The following is a 15,705-nucleotide window of genomic DNA, read 5'->3' on the forward strand; positions in this document are numbered from 1 at the left end:
GTGCATCTTCATGATTGAACCGCTCATGGTAGTCTGCAAAATCACCGTGCCCTGTGCGAGCAGCCAGGATCCGCGCGAGAAGGTGGCGTGGGAGGCGCAGCTCATCCGGGCACCTAGGGGAGGAGGTGATCCAAAGATCCTGGTATGACTTCGGAGCCACGGCTTGCCAGTGCCTTTGTAGGCCAGAGGTTACAGCAGCCTTCGTTCGACGCTTAAGCGAGGCAAAGGAGTAAACAGGGGAAACAGGGGTTCTGAGGCAGCTCCCCTTTTTGCAGCTTGGTCAGCTGTTTCATTCCCAGGGACTTTTGTATGTCCAGGGACCCAGCAAATACGCACGGAGCCCTCGTCTGTATAGGAGAACCTCTCTCGCTCGGGCCAGGTCAAAGCCAGGGTTCGGAAGGTCTCGAAAACTTCTTGGGATGACCCAGTAAAAGGTGAGAGTAGGCGGGTAGCTACTTCTAGGTTACCCAGGCAGACCCAGAGGTCAGTGGCAAAGCGTGCAGCGTAAGACTGCATGGCTGCTTTAACACCAGCAAGAGCTGCTTCAGCTTCGGCATCGAAAACTTCTTTGTTTGGCCCGAGCGAGAAGGATTATTGGTGACAAAGTCTTCCTAGAGCAAACCCAGCACCTGCCATACCATCAGGCAATTTCGACCCGTCTGTGAAGACTTTCATATCGTTGCTTGGGAGGGAGGAGTAGAAGGATTGGAAGTCGGCAGCTGCCTGCTCCTTTGATCGTCCGCTAGGTGCCTTTATTCGCAGTTGGGCGCCCGTGACTCCCTTAGGAGCCACGGGGCATGTTGCAACGGGTTTATCTGCTCAGATTCCGGCAGGGCTAGTATTCGGCGCGCAAAGCGGCTCGTTTTCCAACCAGTTTGTGCTATTTTTGCCGCCCTTCTGCGTAGAGGGTGGTAAGGATCTAAGCGACGAACACGGATGGTAGCCGATGTAGCTATATAGTCTAGCTCTACTTCAGCTGGTAGAAGCCCTGACTCCCGATACAGAGCCGGCAAGGGAGCTGTGCAGTAGACAGGGAGAATCGCCCTAGCCCCCGTCTGTATGACTTTGGCTATCTTATCTAGGTGTCCTTGGACCTGGTTTGAGATGGAGCCTGCACGGGGACAGGGGCGCGAGCGGCCTGGCCACCAGGTTTCCGATCCGAAGTAGGCTTTCCGGAGCACGCAGGCTATCACGGCCTGCCGCATAAGGTATGGCTTGATTCCCCGGACAGTGTTCCCAAGGCCGCGGAGGGCGTTTGCAACTATTATGGCCTTCGAGGTTGTCTCACCGACATGATACTTGAAGCTAAGTTTCTTGTCGAAGAGGACCCCTAACCAACGCAGGTAGGGGCGTTCTGTATTCTCAGAGATCGTGATCCGGCCCGCGATGACGCTTGGTGTGCGGCTAGAATCCTGGTCATCCTTACGGCGCGAGAAATGGATCAATTCATATTTGTCAGGCGCGAAGGTGATTCCTTCCGTAGTGCCCCAGTCGAGGGCTTCATGCAGGGAGATTGACAGGCTTTGGCAGTTAGCTTTCAGGTAACTTGGTAGCAGCGAAGACTTGAGTATTTCTAAGGTCGGCAGATGATACCTGAGGTAACCCACGAACAACAAACAGGGTTTACCCTGTTACAGGTAGGTTTGAAATTGAGCGTTGGTGATTTCTTGCATTAGAGTGAAAATTTGCAGGGCTTTCAACTTTGCACAGGTATGCCATCTTGGTCCGACTTTTTTCACAGACCACCAATTTCAGTGTATTTTCACCCCCCGCGTTAGCGATATCAGATTACCAGTTTGTATGGTTGCGATCCTGGGGTTTTGAGCGATGTCTTGTGAAGTTGTGAGGCCTGTGGGTGGTCTGATTCCTGAAGTGATGTTCACTTCGGGTATCCTGGCGATGAAGCATCACGAACCAACCGAAGGGCAACCCATGGGTACTTGTAGGGTTTTTGCCACCAATTGAGACTGTCCGAATCAGCGTCTACAGATACCTGGAGAGCATTTGAGGCTTATAGACTTACAAGGTCTTCTTTCCCGAGATCCGCGGATGCAGAGCCCATGTTCCACCGACCACCGCAATGTGCTTCTCGTCCATGAAGTCGGCTAGATTTTCGAATCAAAAGATGACTCTCCCGCGGGACTTGGTTCACTTACCGCTATATCCAGGATAGATATCCATAGGTTGAAATCCAGGTTGAGGCGCGAAAAATGTGCTCGTCCACTCATACGCGCCACCCATATCCCCCTTGTCCGCAGAGCCTGTCTCCGTTTTGCGTCACCGGGGTAGGGTGGAAATTATGAAATCCAACATTACATCCGCTCAGATCAATGTAGATATCATCACGCTTTGATCGGGGCCCCATTTTCGGGGTCTTTTCCTCCTCGACCTGCCGATGAATACTGCGCGTTTCGTGCAGCGTCGGGAGTCGTGCTCCAGCCCAATTCGCATATGCTTCTGCTTCGTTGTAGGAAATGTATACGGGCCAGTCAAGTGCGAGTTCCAAAGGGAGGTGGCCGTATACAGTCTTTATAGCGAGACCATTGATGAATTCGTCGACTTCATGGACATTCCGGCCATTCGCTATCGGCTCGTCTTTTCTTCCAGTTTTGGATATCCACGTAATTGGAAGTCGGTCCATCTGCGAAGTCTTGACAAGATATGCTGCATATTCTTCAATACACACAGGCCGTGCCTGGGCCTCAAACCCACCAACGAGGGCCGGATATGGATTTCGCTCATTGTCCCAGGCAAAGAAATCATCCGGGCCGCCTTCGTCGTCGTTATCCGAGTCATTGATCCCTATATAAAACGTGCGAGGCTTAATGTTGAACCACTGGTTTTCGACTCGCTCTTGCGATGCATTTTTGGCCATGGCAACAAAGTCTGGCCTGGGAATTCCGAGAGGTGGTTGGATGTTTGGACTGAGTACCGACATCCATAAGAAGGTTTCCAGATGTAGTCCTAATGATGTTAGCACTGCGTGATCACCGTCGAGATTTGTCCTCACCCTCATGCTCAAAGCCGATCCAGAGTGCACGGCCAATTGTCCTATCTGACCAGGGCTTGTCTTTTTTGTAAAGCGCCTCAATTCTCCTGCAGACTTTGACCCGGTAGGCTAAGATATCCTTGAGTTCCGGCCATGTATCTGGGGTTTCGCTGTGGTCATGACATTGTGTAGGATCATCGACATCTGGATCTATTCCTCTCTCAAAGATCTGCCGATAGAACTTGGGCTCGGTCGGAGGCTCATTTGTAGCTCGTGATAGATGAATGTCCTCACTATTTGGGTAAGTCCACTGCCCTTGTATCTTGAAAAAAAAAAATGAGAATGAGATTATACATGTCTGGACTTACAAGGTTGGAATATGCCCTAGATAGAAAAGGAGGGGATTCCGTAACGGAATTGGCTGTTCAAGCAAGGCCTCCCTGGGGATCATTTTCAACGTCACCAGCTCCCACGCCGCCCAGAGTTGCCGCCACTCTTCCATAGTTGGAACAGGCCCTGGAGCATACTCTTCGGGCCGGAGAGGGAATGCATATGGTGAAGCTTGAGCATAGCTCGTCCTGACAGGATTATTTGAATCCATATATTGTAAGGCAGTAACTCACTCGTGTGCGAGAACAGAGGGCTAGGAATTTGTATCTACGCTGTAGGGAAAGTCGCTCCTTATCTGCAGCCAAAAAATATCTGTAATGAAAGAGCTCACTAGCCCGCTTTTTCTGTCTGGCACGTGTTCTCATTGATTTGTTGGCTGGTTTTTCCTGGTGGAGCTTTCCTATCCGAAATTCTGTAAGCCCACAATTCTGTGGTATGTCCTGTCCATACTCCGTACTGAAGGAGTAGTTCGTATAAATTCGACAATGCCAGTCCGCGGAGGAGCAATTGAGTGTGCCCAATCACCTCTATGACGTAGTTTTACGCACTAATCGCGCATCAAAAAGTCTCGGTTGTTGAAGGCGCCTCACCACAGGCCGACGCAAAATTCCCGCACGGGACGGCTCGCCACAGCTAAACGAGAATCCCGCGTGAGACTAACGACTTACGGGTTCGCCGATATCATTGAGAAGGTAACGGTAAGAGTGCGCTGCTTGAGGCACGAACAATCATTCTTACGGACTAGCTAGATGTTCTTTTTTCCAAATCCACTTCTTTTGTTTTACTCGTATCATGCTTGACCGTCAAATACTATCCAACCCCCTGATGTAGGCCATCACGACCGCCTACACCGCCTATCTCTGCAACGGTCCAGCATACCAGCATCAGCTTGATATGCGTTGTTGAAGTCGTTCATTTGGAAGAGATAAGGTATTTAGAAGAAAACATGGCTGTCATGCGCTATATCCTGTTGATATTGGTAGATTTATAGAAGGTTTATGACCAGGGGAATCTCTACAGACATGTAGGACCAGGGGTGTCGAAATTAAAGAGATTTCACTAACTCCGTACTGTGTAAGGAGAAGGATCTGGAACAAATCCCCGTGTTCGGCCCCGCCGAATAATAGGCGGATCTTTTTCGCATAAGGATCTGCTTTTAAACCTGCCATCTGCTTGGTAAAGGAAGATCTTCGGCAACGAGAAAACCCAGGCGCCGAACCTGTTCGAGTATTTCGGCGCTGCTGAGGCCGCCAGGATGTACCACAGACACCCGCCGATCAGTTACCGACGTTACAACACTTATTGGCGAGGGATTTAGTTGTCGGAGGGAATCTTCAATTGCTGCCTTACAGCTGCAAAACAGATTAATTTTCCCCTTCATTTGTATGTAGACGGTCGAATTCACGTACCCATCACAGTGAAGGTTGTGGACAAAAAAGCTAGTGAATCTGGTGGCAATATCTCGAGAAGCCATAGGTGGAAGACGCTGGATTTTCACCGCATCCAATTTCAGCGATTATCCTTTGTATAGGTCATTCCCAAGGGGAAAGGGAAATGGCTTTATGTTTGGGAACCTGGGCTGTCTGGAAAGTGCTTCACAGCTGAGCCTTGTTAGAGCGAGGCATGTTTGCGGAATTTCAGACGCCCACATTAATGACACATTTGAGGGATTTGTGCGTTGCCAACTCGCGCCACATTCAGTCCGTTACCTCTCAGAGGCATAAGTAAACAAACGGCATTTCTCACAGTCAGTAGACCTCAACTAGTTACCGGAAACATATCCATAAGGCAGTAGCCATTGGCTGACCTCCACGTCCGGTTATCGGTGTCTCGTCGATTACCTCGTCGTAATCCACCGCCGGGAATAGACTATTACTAAATGGTCTAATATGCATGATAATGTACTCCGTATTCGGGTGGCCGAGGTGATGAATCACATGTACCAAGAAATACGTTGGAATTGTGTAGCAAGTCAACGTTCATATTACTGCGTATGCCTCTCATGGGTGAAATCCTTAGAGACTGTGCCAAAACAAATCAAGCTATTCTTCCTGCTCGTCTAAATTACTTCATGATGTAGCTCAATGCACAGACATTAATAAGCTTTACGTGTCTTCCGCAGCCGCGAAAACCGCGCAATCGTGGTCTCCTTTGTCAGTATATCAGGTCTTGGGCGTCGATGTTCTACGCTCAATGCCTGCTGTGCCGAGCCTAGCATAACGTCTTTCAACTTATTACTCTTTCCCATATTCTAATTTTCTCGTGTCTTTCATTCTCTCAGCTTGATTAGTGCTTTCGCTAGCGTTTGGGCTTCCCATGCATCGATACCTGCCCTCACGTCGCAGAGGAAGAAGAATGGCCCCTTCGATCGAGAGCTCAGAACAAATTGCACCGAGAGACGCTATTACAACATTTAAATGTGTCCTCCATCACAGCCTCGTGACGAAGAATTCGGAGGCTCTCCAGTTTCATGCGGCTGCTGCTTTGCAATTGCAATTCGGCTCTCTGAGTGACAATATAGTCAAATCGGATGATCGCCTTATTGCATCCCCTTACAATGATCCTCCCCACCTGCTTGACCTCAAGACCCTCGACACGCCAAACCGACTGCTGGCAAAAGCGTTGACCGTCCTGAAGCCCACTCGAGATGATTATGCTACGGCTCCTTACGCAGAATCATTCAACTGGCAGGAGGTCGTTGATTTGCTGCCTAAATTTCCTGATGCGAACGGATATCCCTGGCAGAGACAGGAGTTCTATGTAGTTGTATTTCGATCGCGCCTGCGTCCAGATGCCAACGTCCAACTCCTGCAAGTGCTAGATAACCATTCGCATCGGGAGGCGACTGCTAGTGGGGGTCTGTTAAAGTATTGGTTCGGAAATCGCAATGAAAATAACGAAAACCTTGCAACATGTAAGTTTCCGAAATGAGAGGTTAGCCTCCTTAACCCCCGACGAGGAGGTTACTTGGTTGAAATGAATTCAAGTGGGCTGATTTATAGATCACAGGCATATGGAGAAGCAGAGAAGATGCTTGTCTCGGAGGCACTGGCCCATGGCACAAACAAGCTGTAACTGCTGCTCGAGACCTGTACGAGCAAGTTGTTTTCAACGCTTTATCCTTGGTCATACAGGACGGGAAGTTGGGGATTGGCGACTGGAGGGAATCCAACGAAAAATGGTTTACTGTCACCGAGGCCGAATAAACTCTACGCACCTTTTTGACCTTTTCCAGTGCTTGTCTACTGTATCACCCGAGGAACGTTCATCGCTTTCTGTCTTCCACAGCTGAATTTCATTCTCGGTTGCACATTGTCAAACACATTGTCAACCCATTGTTATGCTCCTGGCCCACACCACAAAGTATTCGAGAACACGTGTTCATATTTCTTGCTTTCATCATGCTGTGTCAAGACCACAGAACTAGCATTCTTTGCAGGAGAGTTCGCTACAACTGTTTATTCGCACATGTCAATAATGTCACGAGGTTATTCATCGCTAATCATCCAATTCATAGAGTACATTATTCTTCTTTCCTACCTACTTGTCACGAACTCTGCAGCCGCTAACTATTTGAGCCGCCGCCACCAACTTGCTTAAGTCCAGTCTTATGCATTACGTATACCTCACTTTTACCCAGGACTACGACCAAGAAAATCTTCAAACCTGCCCAGGCCCCGAGAGCAGAAGCGAGAGGATACTCGCTGTCAGGACGGACGTGTCCTGTGTATATAAGGCCAAAGTATATATTCTCCATAAATCCATGCTACTCAATCGTGTCTGAGAATTGTGGGTGAACCTAAATTCAACCGTCGTCGCGTTTGTTACACGACGAACGAAACAATAAAAGAGATAACTGTGCTGATTAAAGGGCCGTCTTGCCAAGGCTAATGGCTAAACTGCTGCCAGATGTGGTCGACGGCTCCATCGTTGAGACGTTGAATGAACCAACTAACGTCTGGAGCCGGTCTTCGCCTTCGACCAGGACTAACGCCATCCCACTCTGCACGTATACTCAGAATTGCGTATCCAAATATTGAAGGAAGAAGATGAAACGAACCACAATATGCCACTGGATATGGCAGTGAAGTATCCATGCCCCAGGCTTATCGGTCACGTAGCTATTTCTTTATTAGTCACGTGGCAGCAAGAGCATTCCGCATGGAAGGCTCACCGAATTGCTTGCCATCCTGATGGTGGCACATTCGCTGTGTCCCTATATGGTGGATCATCGAGGTTGATAATGGACGATGGTGCTTCTGCCACGGACTGATAAGGAAACGAGCCACTGCCAGAACCCAGCACCCAGAACTTGTGACCATGAAGGTGCATTGGATGGCCCATCTGCGTCAAGGTCAGTCAAAGGATGATCACGCACTGCTCATGGAATGTTATCACACACAGTATCCATTGAGTCGTTCGCGATGCTCATTACAATATCAATAGACGAGTTTGATGGTATATGTAGCGTAGTGCTTGCAACCCAGCGATCTGAAGCATCCCATATACAAGACGAATCTCAGCCTCAGCATATGGGTCCTTGTTCACAACCCAAGTCACAATGCCAGTCTGATTGATTGTAAATTGTCGCGTGAGGTCCGCAGCTTTAGAGGACGGCGGTCTATTACCTTCAAAAGGCGATAGCTGCGTCTCAGCTAGTTCACGGGCCCCGGATTTAGCTGTGCCATTTGTCCGCATCCAAATGATTTCAAATCTGGGTCGACTGAAACGCTTGACGGAGACATATCCATTCCTTCTACCTGCATGTGATGTCAGCACGGATGCCGAATGGGTGAAACGATGATTACTCACAGCATAAGAAACTATGGCCTGGCCTTCCAGGACCTGTTGCATATCACCATTGGGATAAGTTGCGAACCTAAGGTAGTAATTACCGGGTTGCTGATCGAGCTTAATCATTACTATCGCTGACCAAGGGCAATTTCCAGAACCTAGAAAGGTCAGAAAGAGATTAGGTTCCGCGTACTCTGTGAGGGAATCACTTTCACCTCCTGTGGTTTAACATAGAGGCCATCAGCAGCATAAATATGCATCGAGTGACGGTCGAGGGATACCCTGAGAGCACTGACTCCTCCAGAATTGACCAAATTGAGGGCAAGCCATCCCTGCGAAGCATTCGCTGAGATAAGTGACTGGGGTGGCGTAATATTCTCGCAGGTGTCTGGCGGCAATGACCTGATACTGTACCCCGGTCGAAACAACATAGGCGGCATGCAGCCCCGAGCACTCAGTCCCATTGCCTGTCCTATATTTCCTGAACTGGCCATGCCCATCCGGTCTGCCATAGATGGTGATGGTTTCATCGTAGATACTGCCATCTGGCTACCGCTAGCGTCGCTCATGCTGCCATCCATCCGTTTCATCATTCCAGACATTTCCATCCCCGCAGACGTAGTTGTCGGCGTTGTTGTAGCATAAGGCTCTTGTGCAGTAGTCGGTTCCGAGCTATCCCCAACCCGGGGCCAGCGTCGAGGACGTACTTTGGCAGACATTCCACCCGGCCAAGTCCATTCGCGAGGATACTATCAACGCAGCCAGGGAAGGCACCTGTTTGAAGATAGCGCGCAAATATCGTATCCGAAAGTTTATGGGTCCAGTCATTCAAGAGTATAGAGACAGCGTCCTTCCTCAGCCTGTAACATCTTATCACTATCGGATTTATAATCAGGAAGTTCCTCGAAAGGTCGATGGTGGGACGGTGCTGGCCGGGTCAAAAGAGGTCCGCGTATGGCATCGTCGTAGGACGCACGAAAGTGAGAATGATACCAGTAGAATCCGTACTCATTCTTCACGGAAAAGCGGTACGTGAAATTCCCTCCGGGCGGTATCGGATACTTACAGGGTGAAATTAGTAAATAGTCCCATTAGGGAGTCGAGGGATGTTAAAGCGATCAACACTCACCTGAGTAACCCCCGGGACGCCATCCATGTCTGTCCGGTGTTCCACGTTGTAGTATCCCGTTACAGAGCGAGTTAAGAATAAAACTTGGTAGGGTGACCCTCCCATATTTGACACTCTCGCACGGACTAATTATCTGTCATTCCGACGAGACAACCGGCCTCCAAGCCTCGCTGAAACTGTTGGTATCACCAGCTAGGTACTGTGTACACAGTTAAGTGGACAGTTTATGCTCCTAAGCAAAAGTTGATTGATTCGTGTATGAAAGATGTGTGTGTTCTAAGTCAGGTTCCAATACCCCTGAATTCAATGCGGCGGGAGCCGCAGCTTAGCGCCAGATTACGTACACGAAGCAAAGGCATGTTGTCTTTGATTATTCTGACGGGAGGATATGTCCCGACAGAAACTGAAGGAAATCCAAGTGTCATGGCTCCTGGTATGCTCAAACGGGCCGGGGAACTCCATCGACCTGGCCACTGCGGACCGTCTTCCCCTTCCCTTTGATGGTTTCGAGAATGGCTTCGTAGGAAAGCGAGGGCTCCGCAACTACAACAACACTTTGTTCCTCGAGGCTGATCGCCAGAGATTTTAAACCTGCAAAGCATTAGCACCGAATCAGCGTGGGCTTGTCATAGTTCACTTACCCGGCAAATTTTCGAGAGCGCCCTGAATGGTATTCGAGCATCCTCCGCAGCCCATCTGGACACTGAATTCGTATTGATGGTCGGACATGCCGCGAGTATGATGAGACAAGAGCAAGTGAAGAAATTGAGAGCTAAAGCAGTTTGCGAGACCAACTATTGTGTTTTATGGTACGGAGTACTCTCGACGAACCGTGTCAAGTCCACAGTTCTTGTAGTCGCATCATCACCTGATTGCGGTATTTGTGCCACTGGCTCTGCGGCGAGCCTACAAAAAGGTTAGGCGTCGTTCCCGTCCACCAAGGGTAGGAAGGCTTAGACCATTTGAGAAGCCGCGGTACCATGATGAGCTATTTTCGCGTATTTTCGCCGCCGTCCTTTTTGCTAGTCAGGATAGCCAACCAATGCCTGCCTTGCTTGACTTACATGGATGGGCCAGTCCACCAATAAGATAGTGGTTGCACTGGTGGCTACCTCTTTTAACTGAGTTCGTTACAGATAACGAACGTTTCTTTTCTAGGTCAAAGCCAACGGGTTTAGCAGCGTTGCTTATTGGGGCGGCTAGCTACGGCATGTGGGCGGAGGATAGAATGGTAGGCGGTGAATGCTCATGGAAGTGATTCGTAAGGTGAAGTCATCAGTATTTGCCGGCAGAATAAAGAGGTGGTTCGAACAAAAAGGAGAGGGTTAGTCTTTTCTCCCGTCGTTGGCTAGCTGCAGAAAAACCTGGCCCTTTCATCACGGACTTCGAGTCAGCAGCCTGTCCAGCTTTCCCCAGGATAATTGCGCGATTTGTGCGTTAGGTTAGAAACTGGTTACTGAAACGTTAGAATCGATCGATACAAATCCGGCCTTTATGTAGGTACCAAGGCTTACTGGAAGATACATAAGCTCGCCACCCCCCACAGCGGATCGGATATTCTACGTTCAAATACTTCATTGTATTTCGCCTTTTCCTGTCCACCAGCATGTCGTCACCGCCACAGTCGAGGCTGACTATTATTTTGGTCAACAATTTGCATTGCCCGTCTTGCACGACAAACGTTGAAGACACCCTTTCGGCTCTCCAGCCGCCTCCATTTTCCATTTCGACATCTATCATACGTCACGAGATCGAAATCGTGCACCCAGTTACGCTCAGTGCCGATCGCATCGTGCGCGCTCTCGAGGATGTTGCCTTCGAAGTTGACTGTCTCATACCCGATGCCGGCGAGGGTGCCAAAGAGGCCAATTCAGCAGAATACTCGAGCAGAAGCTCTCGTGGTAGCAAAGCCATCGCTCCGTCCAAACTACATATCTCAAAATGCGATGCCTGCCGTGCACAGTTTGAGTTATCGGCGACCACGTCTTCTACTGTACAGAAGGGGCCAATCTCCAACGAGAGGGAGCATCGTGGCCCGCATGATCGTCAGACAGAAGAAGAAGCTCTCGTGTCGGTTAAGGACGACCGCCTCATCGACTCTCGGGTGCGAGTGACACTGTCCGTCAGTGGAATGTCATGCAGCTCCTGTGTAAGCAAGATAACTGAAGCCTTACAAAGTGGACCATGGGTGCAATCGGCCGACGTGAATCTCTTAACAAGCATTGCTGTTGTCACGCTCATGGATAAGTCGCGTGTGAATGAGCTGCTCGAGACAGTCAGGGGAATAGGTTATTCCCCGGAAATGATCGAGTGTCAGGAGGTCCGACGCCAGCAGCTGTCGGATCCATCTGGAAGTGGAGATAGGTGGCGAGCCTCGTATGTTATCCAAGGTATGACCTGTAGCTCCTGCGTCGGGAAGGTGACCGACTCGCTGAAGCAGCACGAGTGGATCACCACCGTTGATGTGAACCTCGTCTCCGCCAGTGCGACTGTGGAGCTCTCTGGGAAAGATCATTTGCACGAAATTCCTGGCATTATCAAAGGCCTAGGTTATACGGCCACCCTCAGCGATGTCGAGAAAGCAACCCCTTCTAGCCAGCCCAGCTCGAAGCGGTCGATTACCATCCAGGTGGAGGGAATGCACTGTCCACAGTGCCCACAGCGGGTTCTCGAAGCCCTTTCCACTTACTCGGGCCAGCTGGAAGTGACCGCGCCTCCTAGCACAGCAGACCCTAAGGTTACCGTGAGCTATCTGCCACACTCGCCAAAATTCACCATCCGACATATCATGCGCACGATCGCTGATATAGATAATGCCTTTACTGTTTCTGTCTATCACCCTCCGAGTCTTGAGGAACGCTCCCAAGCGATGCATCGTCGGCATCAATGGCAAATTGCTCGCCGGCTGATTTTGGCTGTGATAGTTGCTATCCCGACTTTCATCATCGGGGTGGTGTACATGTCACTCGTCCCCCAAAATAACCCCGGTCGGATGTACCTCGAGCGACCTATGTGGTCCGGCGGAGCCTCACGTTCAGAGTGGGCACTCTTTATCATGTCAACTCCTGTGTATTTCTTCGCCGCGGACATCTTCCACCGCCGCATGCTCTTTGAGCTTAAGGCACTCTGGCGGCCTGGCAGCAAGACACCTATCTTGCGCAGATTCTATCGCTTTGGAAGCATGGATATGCTGATGTCGCTGGGCACCAGCATCGCCTACTTCTCCTCTATCGCTATCCTGGCCATCAATGCCTCACAGCCACCCGGTAGCCCTAGGGCTTCTACCGGCTCGTACTTTGATGCGGTCGTCTTTCTGACTATGTTCCTTATGATCGGCCGGCTGCTTGAGGCCTATAGCAAGGCCAAAACGGGAAATGCGGTCAGCCTTTTGGGCAAGCTTCGCCCGACAGAGGCCATACTGGTGGAACCGATCGAGACGGGTGGGCCCCCGTACTTTTTGAAACCTAACATAGTCCCAATCGACCAACTAGAGTTTGGAGACGTCGTGCGGGTGGCGAACGGAGCATCACCTCCATATGATGGACTGGTAGTCGAGGGAGAGTCGCAATTTGATGAGTCGAGCCTGACTGGGGAGTCGAGACCGGTTTCCAAGTCCATTGGAGATGAAGTCTTTTCGGGGACTGTCAATCAGGCAAACCCGGTCTTGGTCCGTGTTAGCCGTCTTTCAGGCAATTCGATGCTGGATCAGATCATCAACGCTGTTCGCCAGGGGCAGATCCGTCGAGCGCCAATCGAGCGCACGGCCGACTTGATTACCGGTTTCTTTGTCCCGGTCGTGACTCTGATTACGGTGTTAGACTGGCTGATTTGGTTGGGTCTTGGTGTCTCTGGCCGGTTGCCAGATTCCTGGAAGGGCGACACTCCGGGAGGCTGGGGTTTCTGGTCGTTGCAGTTCGCTATCGCAGTCTTCGTCATCGCATGCCCATGTGGTATCGGACTCGCTGCGCCAACGGCCCTGTTTGTTGGTGGAGGTCTCGCGGCTCGGCATGGAATTCTCGTCAAGGGCGGGGGTGAGGCCTTCCAAGAGGCCAGCCAGCTTGACTGCGTCGTCTTCGATAAAACCGGTACTATTACCGAGGGCGGTGAGCCATCTATTACTGACCATGAAATCATCGACATTGCGAACGCCGATCAGCTTTGGGGCGCCATGAAGGAGCTTGAACAGAACAGCAGTCACCCCATTGCTAGAGCAGTGGTGTCTTTTGCCAGCTCTCATGAAGCACCGGCCCTCCAAGCACTCAAGGTGGAAGAAATACCTGGAAAGGGTATGAAAGGCTCATTCGACGCTCTTCGTTCGGACTCATCTGTTATGGAAGTCATTGTGGGTAACGAGGCCTTGATGCATGATCATGGAATCGTCATTCCTTCAGCGAGTGCAGAAATATTGACAGCCTGGAAGCACCAGGCCAAGTCTGTGGTTTTAGTGGGGCAGAGAACACTCCCAGAACAAACCAGCACCGAAGCAGTCCCGTGGAAGCTCTCCGTCATGTTGGCAGTGGCCGACGCTATCCGGACCGATGCCAAGGGGACCGTTCACGCTATACAGGACCGGCACATCGCGGTGTGGATGATATCAGGAGACAACCCGACGACCGCATATGCGGTGGGTGGTATGGTCGGAATTCCGCCGGAGAACATTATCGCCGGCGTTCTACCCGAACAAAAAGCGGAAAAGATTCAATATCTCCAGAAAACTCTGCAGAAGAAATCGGGCTCTGGTCGGGCAATTGTCGCGATGGTTGGCGACGGGATAAACGATTCACCCGCCCTTACCGCGGCCGACGTTGGCATTGCCATCGGATCAGGGTCGGACATTGCAATCTCGGCCGCGGAGTTTGTCCTCGTGTCTTCTAGCCTTTCCTCTCTCCTTACACTCATCGATCTCAGCCGCGTCGTTTTCCGCAGAATCAAGTTCAACTTCGCCTGGGCCCTAGTTTACAACTGCGTTGCTATCCCGCTCGCGGCGGGAGTGCTTTATCCGATCGTCAGCAATGGCAGCCACGTTCGTTTGGATCCGGTGTGGGCCAGCCTCGCGATGGCATTGAGTAGTGTCAGCGTCATATCCAGCAGTCTTTTGATGAAGACTCGGCTGCCAATAGTCGGTTTTAGATCGGACGATTGAACTCTTCGGAAGCCAGGATTTTTTGCATTTGGCTTTTTTGGGGTTTGCCGTTTGCCCTTTCGACCTTTGGCTTTGGGCTTTTGCCCTTCGTGCGTGGTTGAGTGCATGGTGCTAAAACCTTTTAACTCACGTAGGTAATAGAGATGCACACCTCTAAACAATTAGTATATCTAACACGCACATAATCAACCCTAACTTACTTTTGGAAATAACTTTTCGTGTGTTCTTGTTTCCTGACATAAAACAATCAGTTCCGTTAGGAGATTGCTGACGTTGCCACCGACTCAACGATTGCGGATCTAGTCAGGTCTCAGGTGGGTTGCTTTGGTGGCTGGCCTATCGTCATTGGAGTAGGCTCGCTTTCATTCTGGCGGTTTGCTTGGTCATCGAATCTGGTTATATCGCCGATGCCCAAATTCGTCTCGAACAGGGGCCACTTTGCATAACGCTTTGATTATATCATGGAAACGGTCTTCCGCGGCAATCCGCTGGTGCGCCGCGAGACCGTGAACAACGCCTTGGCTCGATCCTTCCAATAAGATCAAAATCGGGACACGTGTCAGTGTATTCTGAATGGTAGTAGTTATAGACAGATCTATCGTCCTTGAGCCACTAGTGTTAATCCCTTTCAACCCTTCCGTCGCTTCAGTCGCGACATCAATAGATGCCAAGTGGGCTCCGAGAAGCGCAGCGCGACTCAGATGTAAAGTCCAGCTCGTTCACCTAGCTCGCAAGATTCGCACAATCACATTTAAATTCTTTTATATCAAGTCAAATATGATAACAAGTTACACAGCTAGGATAATACCCGAATTTGAAACTGATTTTTTGAGATGCCCACCGAAAATCTAGCCACGAAGGATCAGAACACAACATGAAGATGGAATGCCTCGCAGCCGAAGTAAAACAGGGCACTAATAGTGGTTTAGTTTGTTGGCTCAGCCACAATGCTTCCCCTCGTTTTGTGAGGTAAATGGATCCACGTCAGCCGTAAGACCGCAAGCATCCCCTCGCACGCCAATTCTCACTAATACAACTCCCAAACAGCAGGCACAATTTCATCACTCATTTTACGATGTCAAACCTTTTAGGCAAACTCGCGAATCTATTATCTGGGCAAAAGACGGCACCAGGCTCGCAACAGTCATCATTTTCTAGCAAGGTAGAATGCACGACACATGGCCATTGTCGGGACATAACGTCCCTTTCTTGGTGTACGCATTCTTGCGCGGAGCTGCGGCTCCGGTGTTGTGACCGCCG

General features: G+C 50.3%; 6 protein-coding genes across 6 annotated transcripts; 2 read left to right on the forward strand and 4 right to left on the reverse strand.

Moving 5' to 3' along the window:
* Positions 1–752: 752 nt before the first annotated feature.
* Positions 753–3,590, reverse strand: N7506_005758 (C-type lectin protein; the record flags this gene model as incomplete). Its single annotated transcript, XM_056955051.1, has 7 exons — positions 753–1,521; positions 1,920–1,967; positions 2,024–2,105; positions 2,157–2,261; positions 2,317–2,964; positions 3,011–3,282; positions 3,358–3,590. 7 exons carry the CDS (start codon positions 3,588–3,590, stop codon positions 753–755), a joined length of 2,157 nt encoding a protein of 718 aa, XP_056812028.1.
* A 2,144-nt stretch (positions 3,591–5,734) lies between these two features.
* N7506_005759 (uncharacterized protein) lies at positions 5,735–6,585 on the forward strand (the record flags this gene model as incomplete). The annotated part of the gene is made up of 2 exons (XM_056955052.1): positions 5,735–6,293; positions 6,389–6,585. 2 exons carry the CDS (start codon positions 5,735–5,737, stop codon positions 6,583–6,585), a joined length of 756 nt encoding a protein of 251 aa, XP_056812029.1.
* Positions 6,586–7,244: 659 nt separating this feature from the next.
* Positions 7,245–8,911, reverse strand: N7506_005760 (uncharacterized protein; the record flags this gene model as incomplete). Its single annotated transcript, XM_056955053.1, has 6 exons — positions 7,245–7,382; positions 7,440–7,500; positions 7,554–7,723; positions 7,889–8,139; positions 8,367–8,822; positions 8,881–8,911. The coding sequence occupies 6 exons, from the start codon at positions 8,909–8,911 to the stop codon at positions 7,245–7,247; spliced, it is 1,107 nt and encodes a 368-aa protein (XP_056812030.1).
* Positions 8,912–8,997: 86 nt separating this feature from the next.
* N7506_005761 (uncharacterized protein) lies at positions 8,998–9,407 on the reverse strand (the record flags this gene model as incomplete). The annotated part of the gene is made up of 2 exons (XM_056955054.1): positions 8,998–9,234; positions 9,303–9,407. 2 exons carry the CDS (start codon positions 9,405–9,407, stop codon positions 8,998–9,000), a joined length of 342 nt encoding a protein of 113 aa, XP_056812031.1.
* A 334-nt stretch (positions 9,408–9,741) lies between these two features.
* N7506_005762 (heavy-metal-associated domain-containing protein) lies at positions 9,742–10,031 on the reverse strand (the record flags this gene model as incomplete). The annotated part of the gene is made up of 2 exons (XM_056955055.1): positions 9,742–9,893; positions 9,944–10,031. The coding sequence occupies 2 exons, from the start codon at positions 10,029–10,031 to the stop codon at positions 9,742–9,744; spliced, it is 240 nt and encodes a 79-aa protein (XP_056812032.1).
* An 877-nt stretch (positions 10,032–10,908) lies between these two features.
* On the forward strand, positions 10,909–14,445 carry N7506_005763 (uncharacterized protein; the record flags this gene model as incomplete). The annotated part of the gene is made up of 1 exon (XM_056955056.1): positions 10,909–14,445. The coding sequence occupies one exon, from the start codon at positions 10,909–10,911 to the stop codon at positions 14,443–14,445; it is 3,537 nt and encodes a 1,178-aa protein (XP_056812033.1).
* Positions 14,446–15,705: the final 1,260 nt, after the last annotated feature.

The sequence above is a fragment of the Penicillium brevicompactum genome (genome assembly GCF_028827555.1).
Source record: "Penicillium brevicompactum strain IBT 35665 chromosome Unknown utg000004l_segment0_segment0, whole genome shotgun sequence".
In the NCBI taxonomy this organism is placed as follows: Eukaryota; Fungi; Ascomycota; class Eurotiomycetes; order Eurotiales; family Aspergillaceae; genus Penicillium; species Penicillium brevicompactum.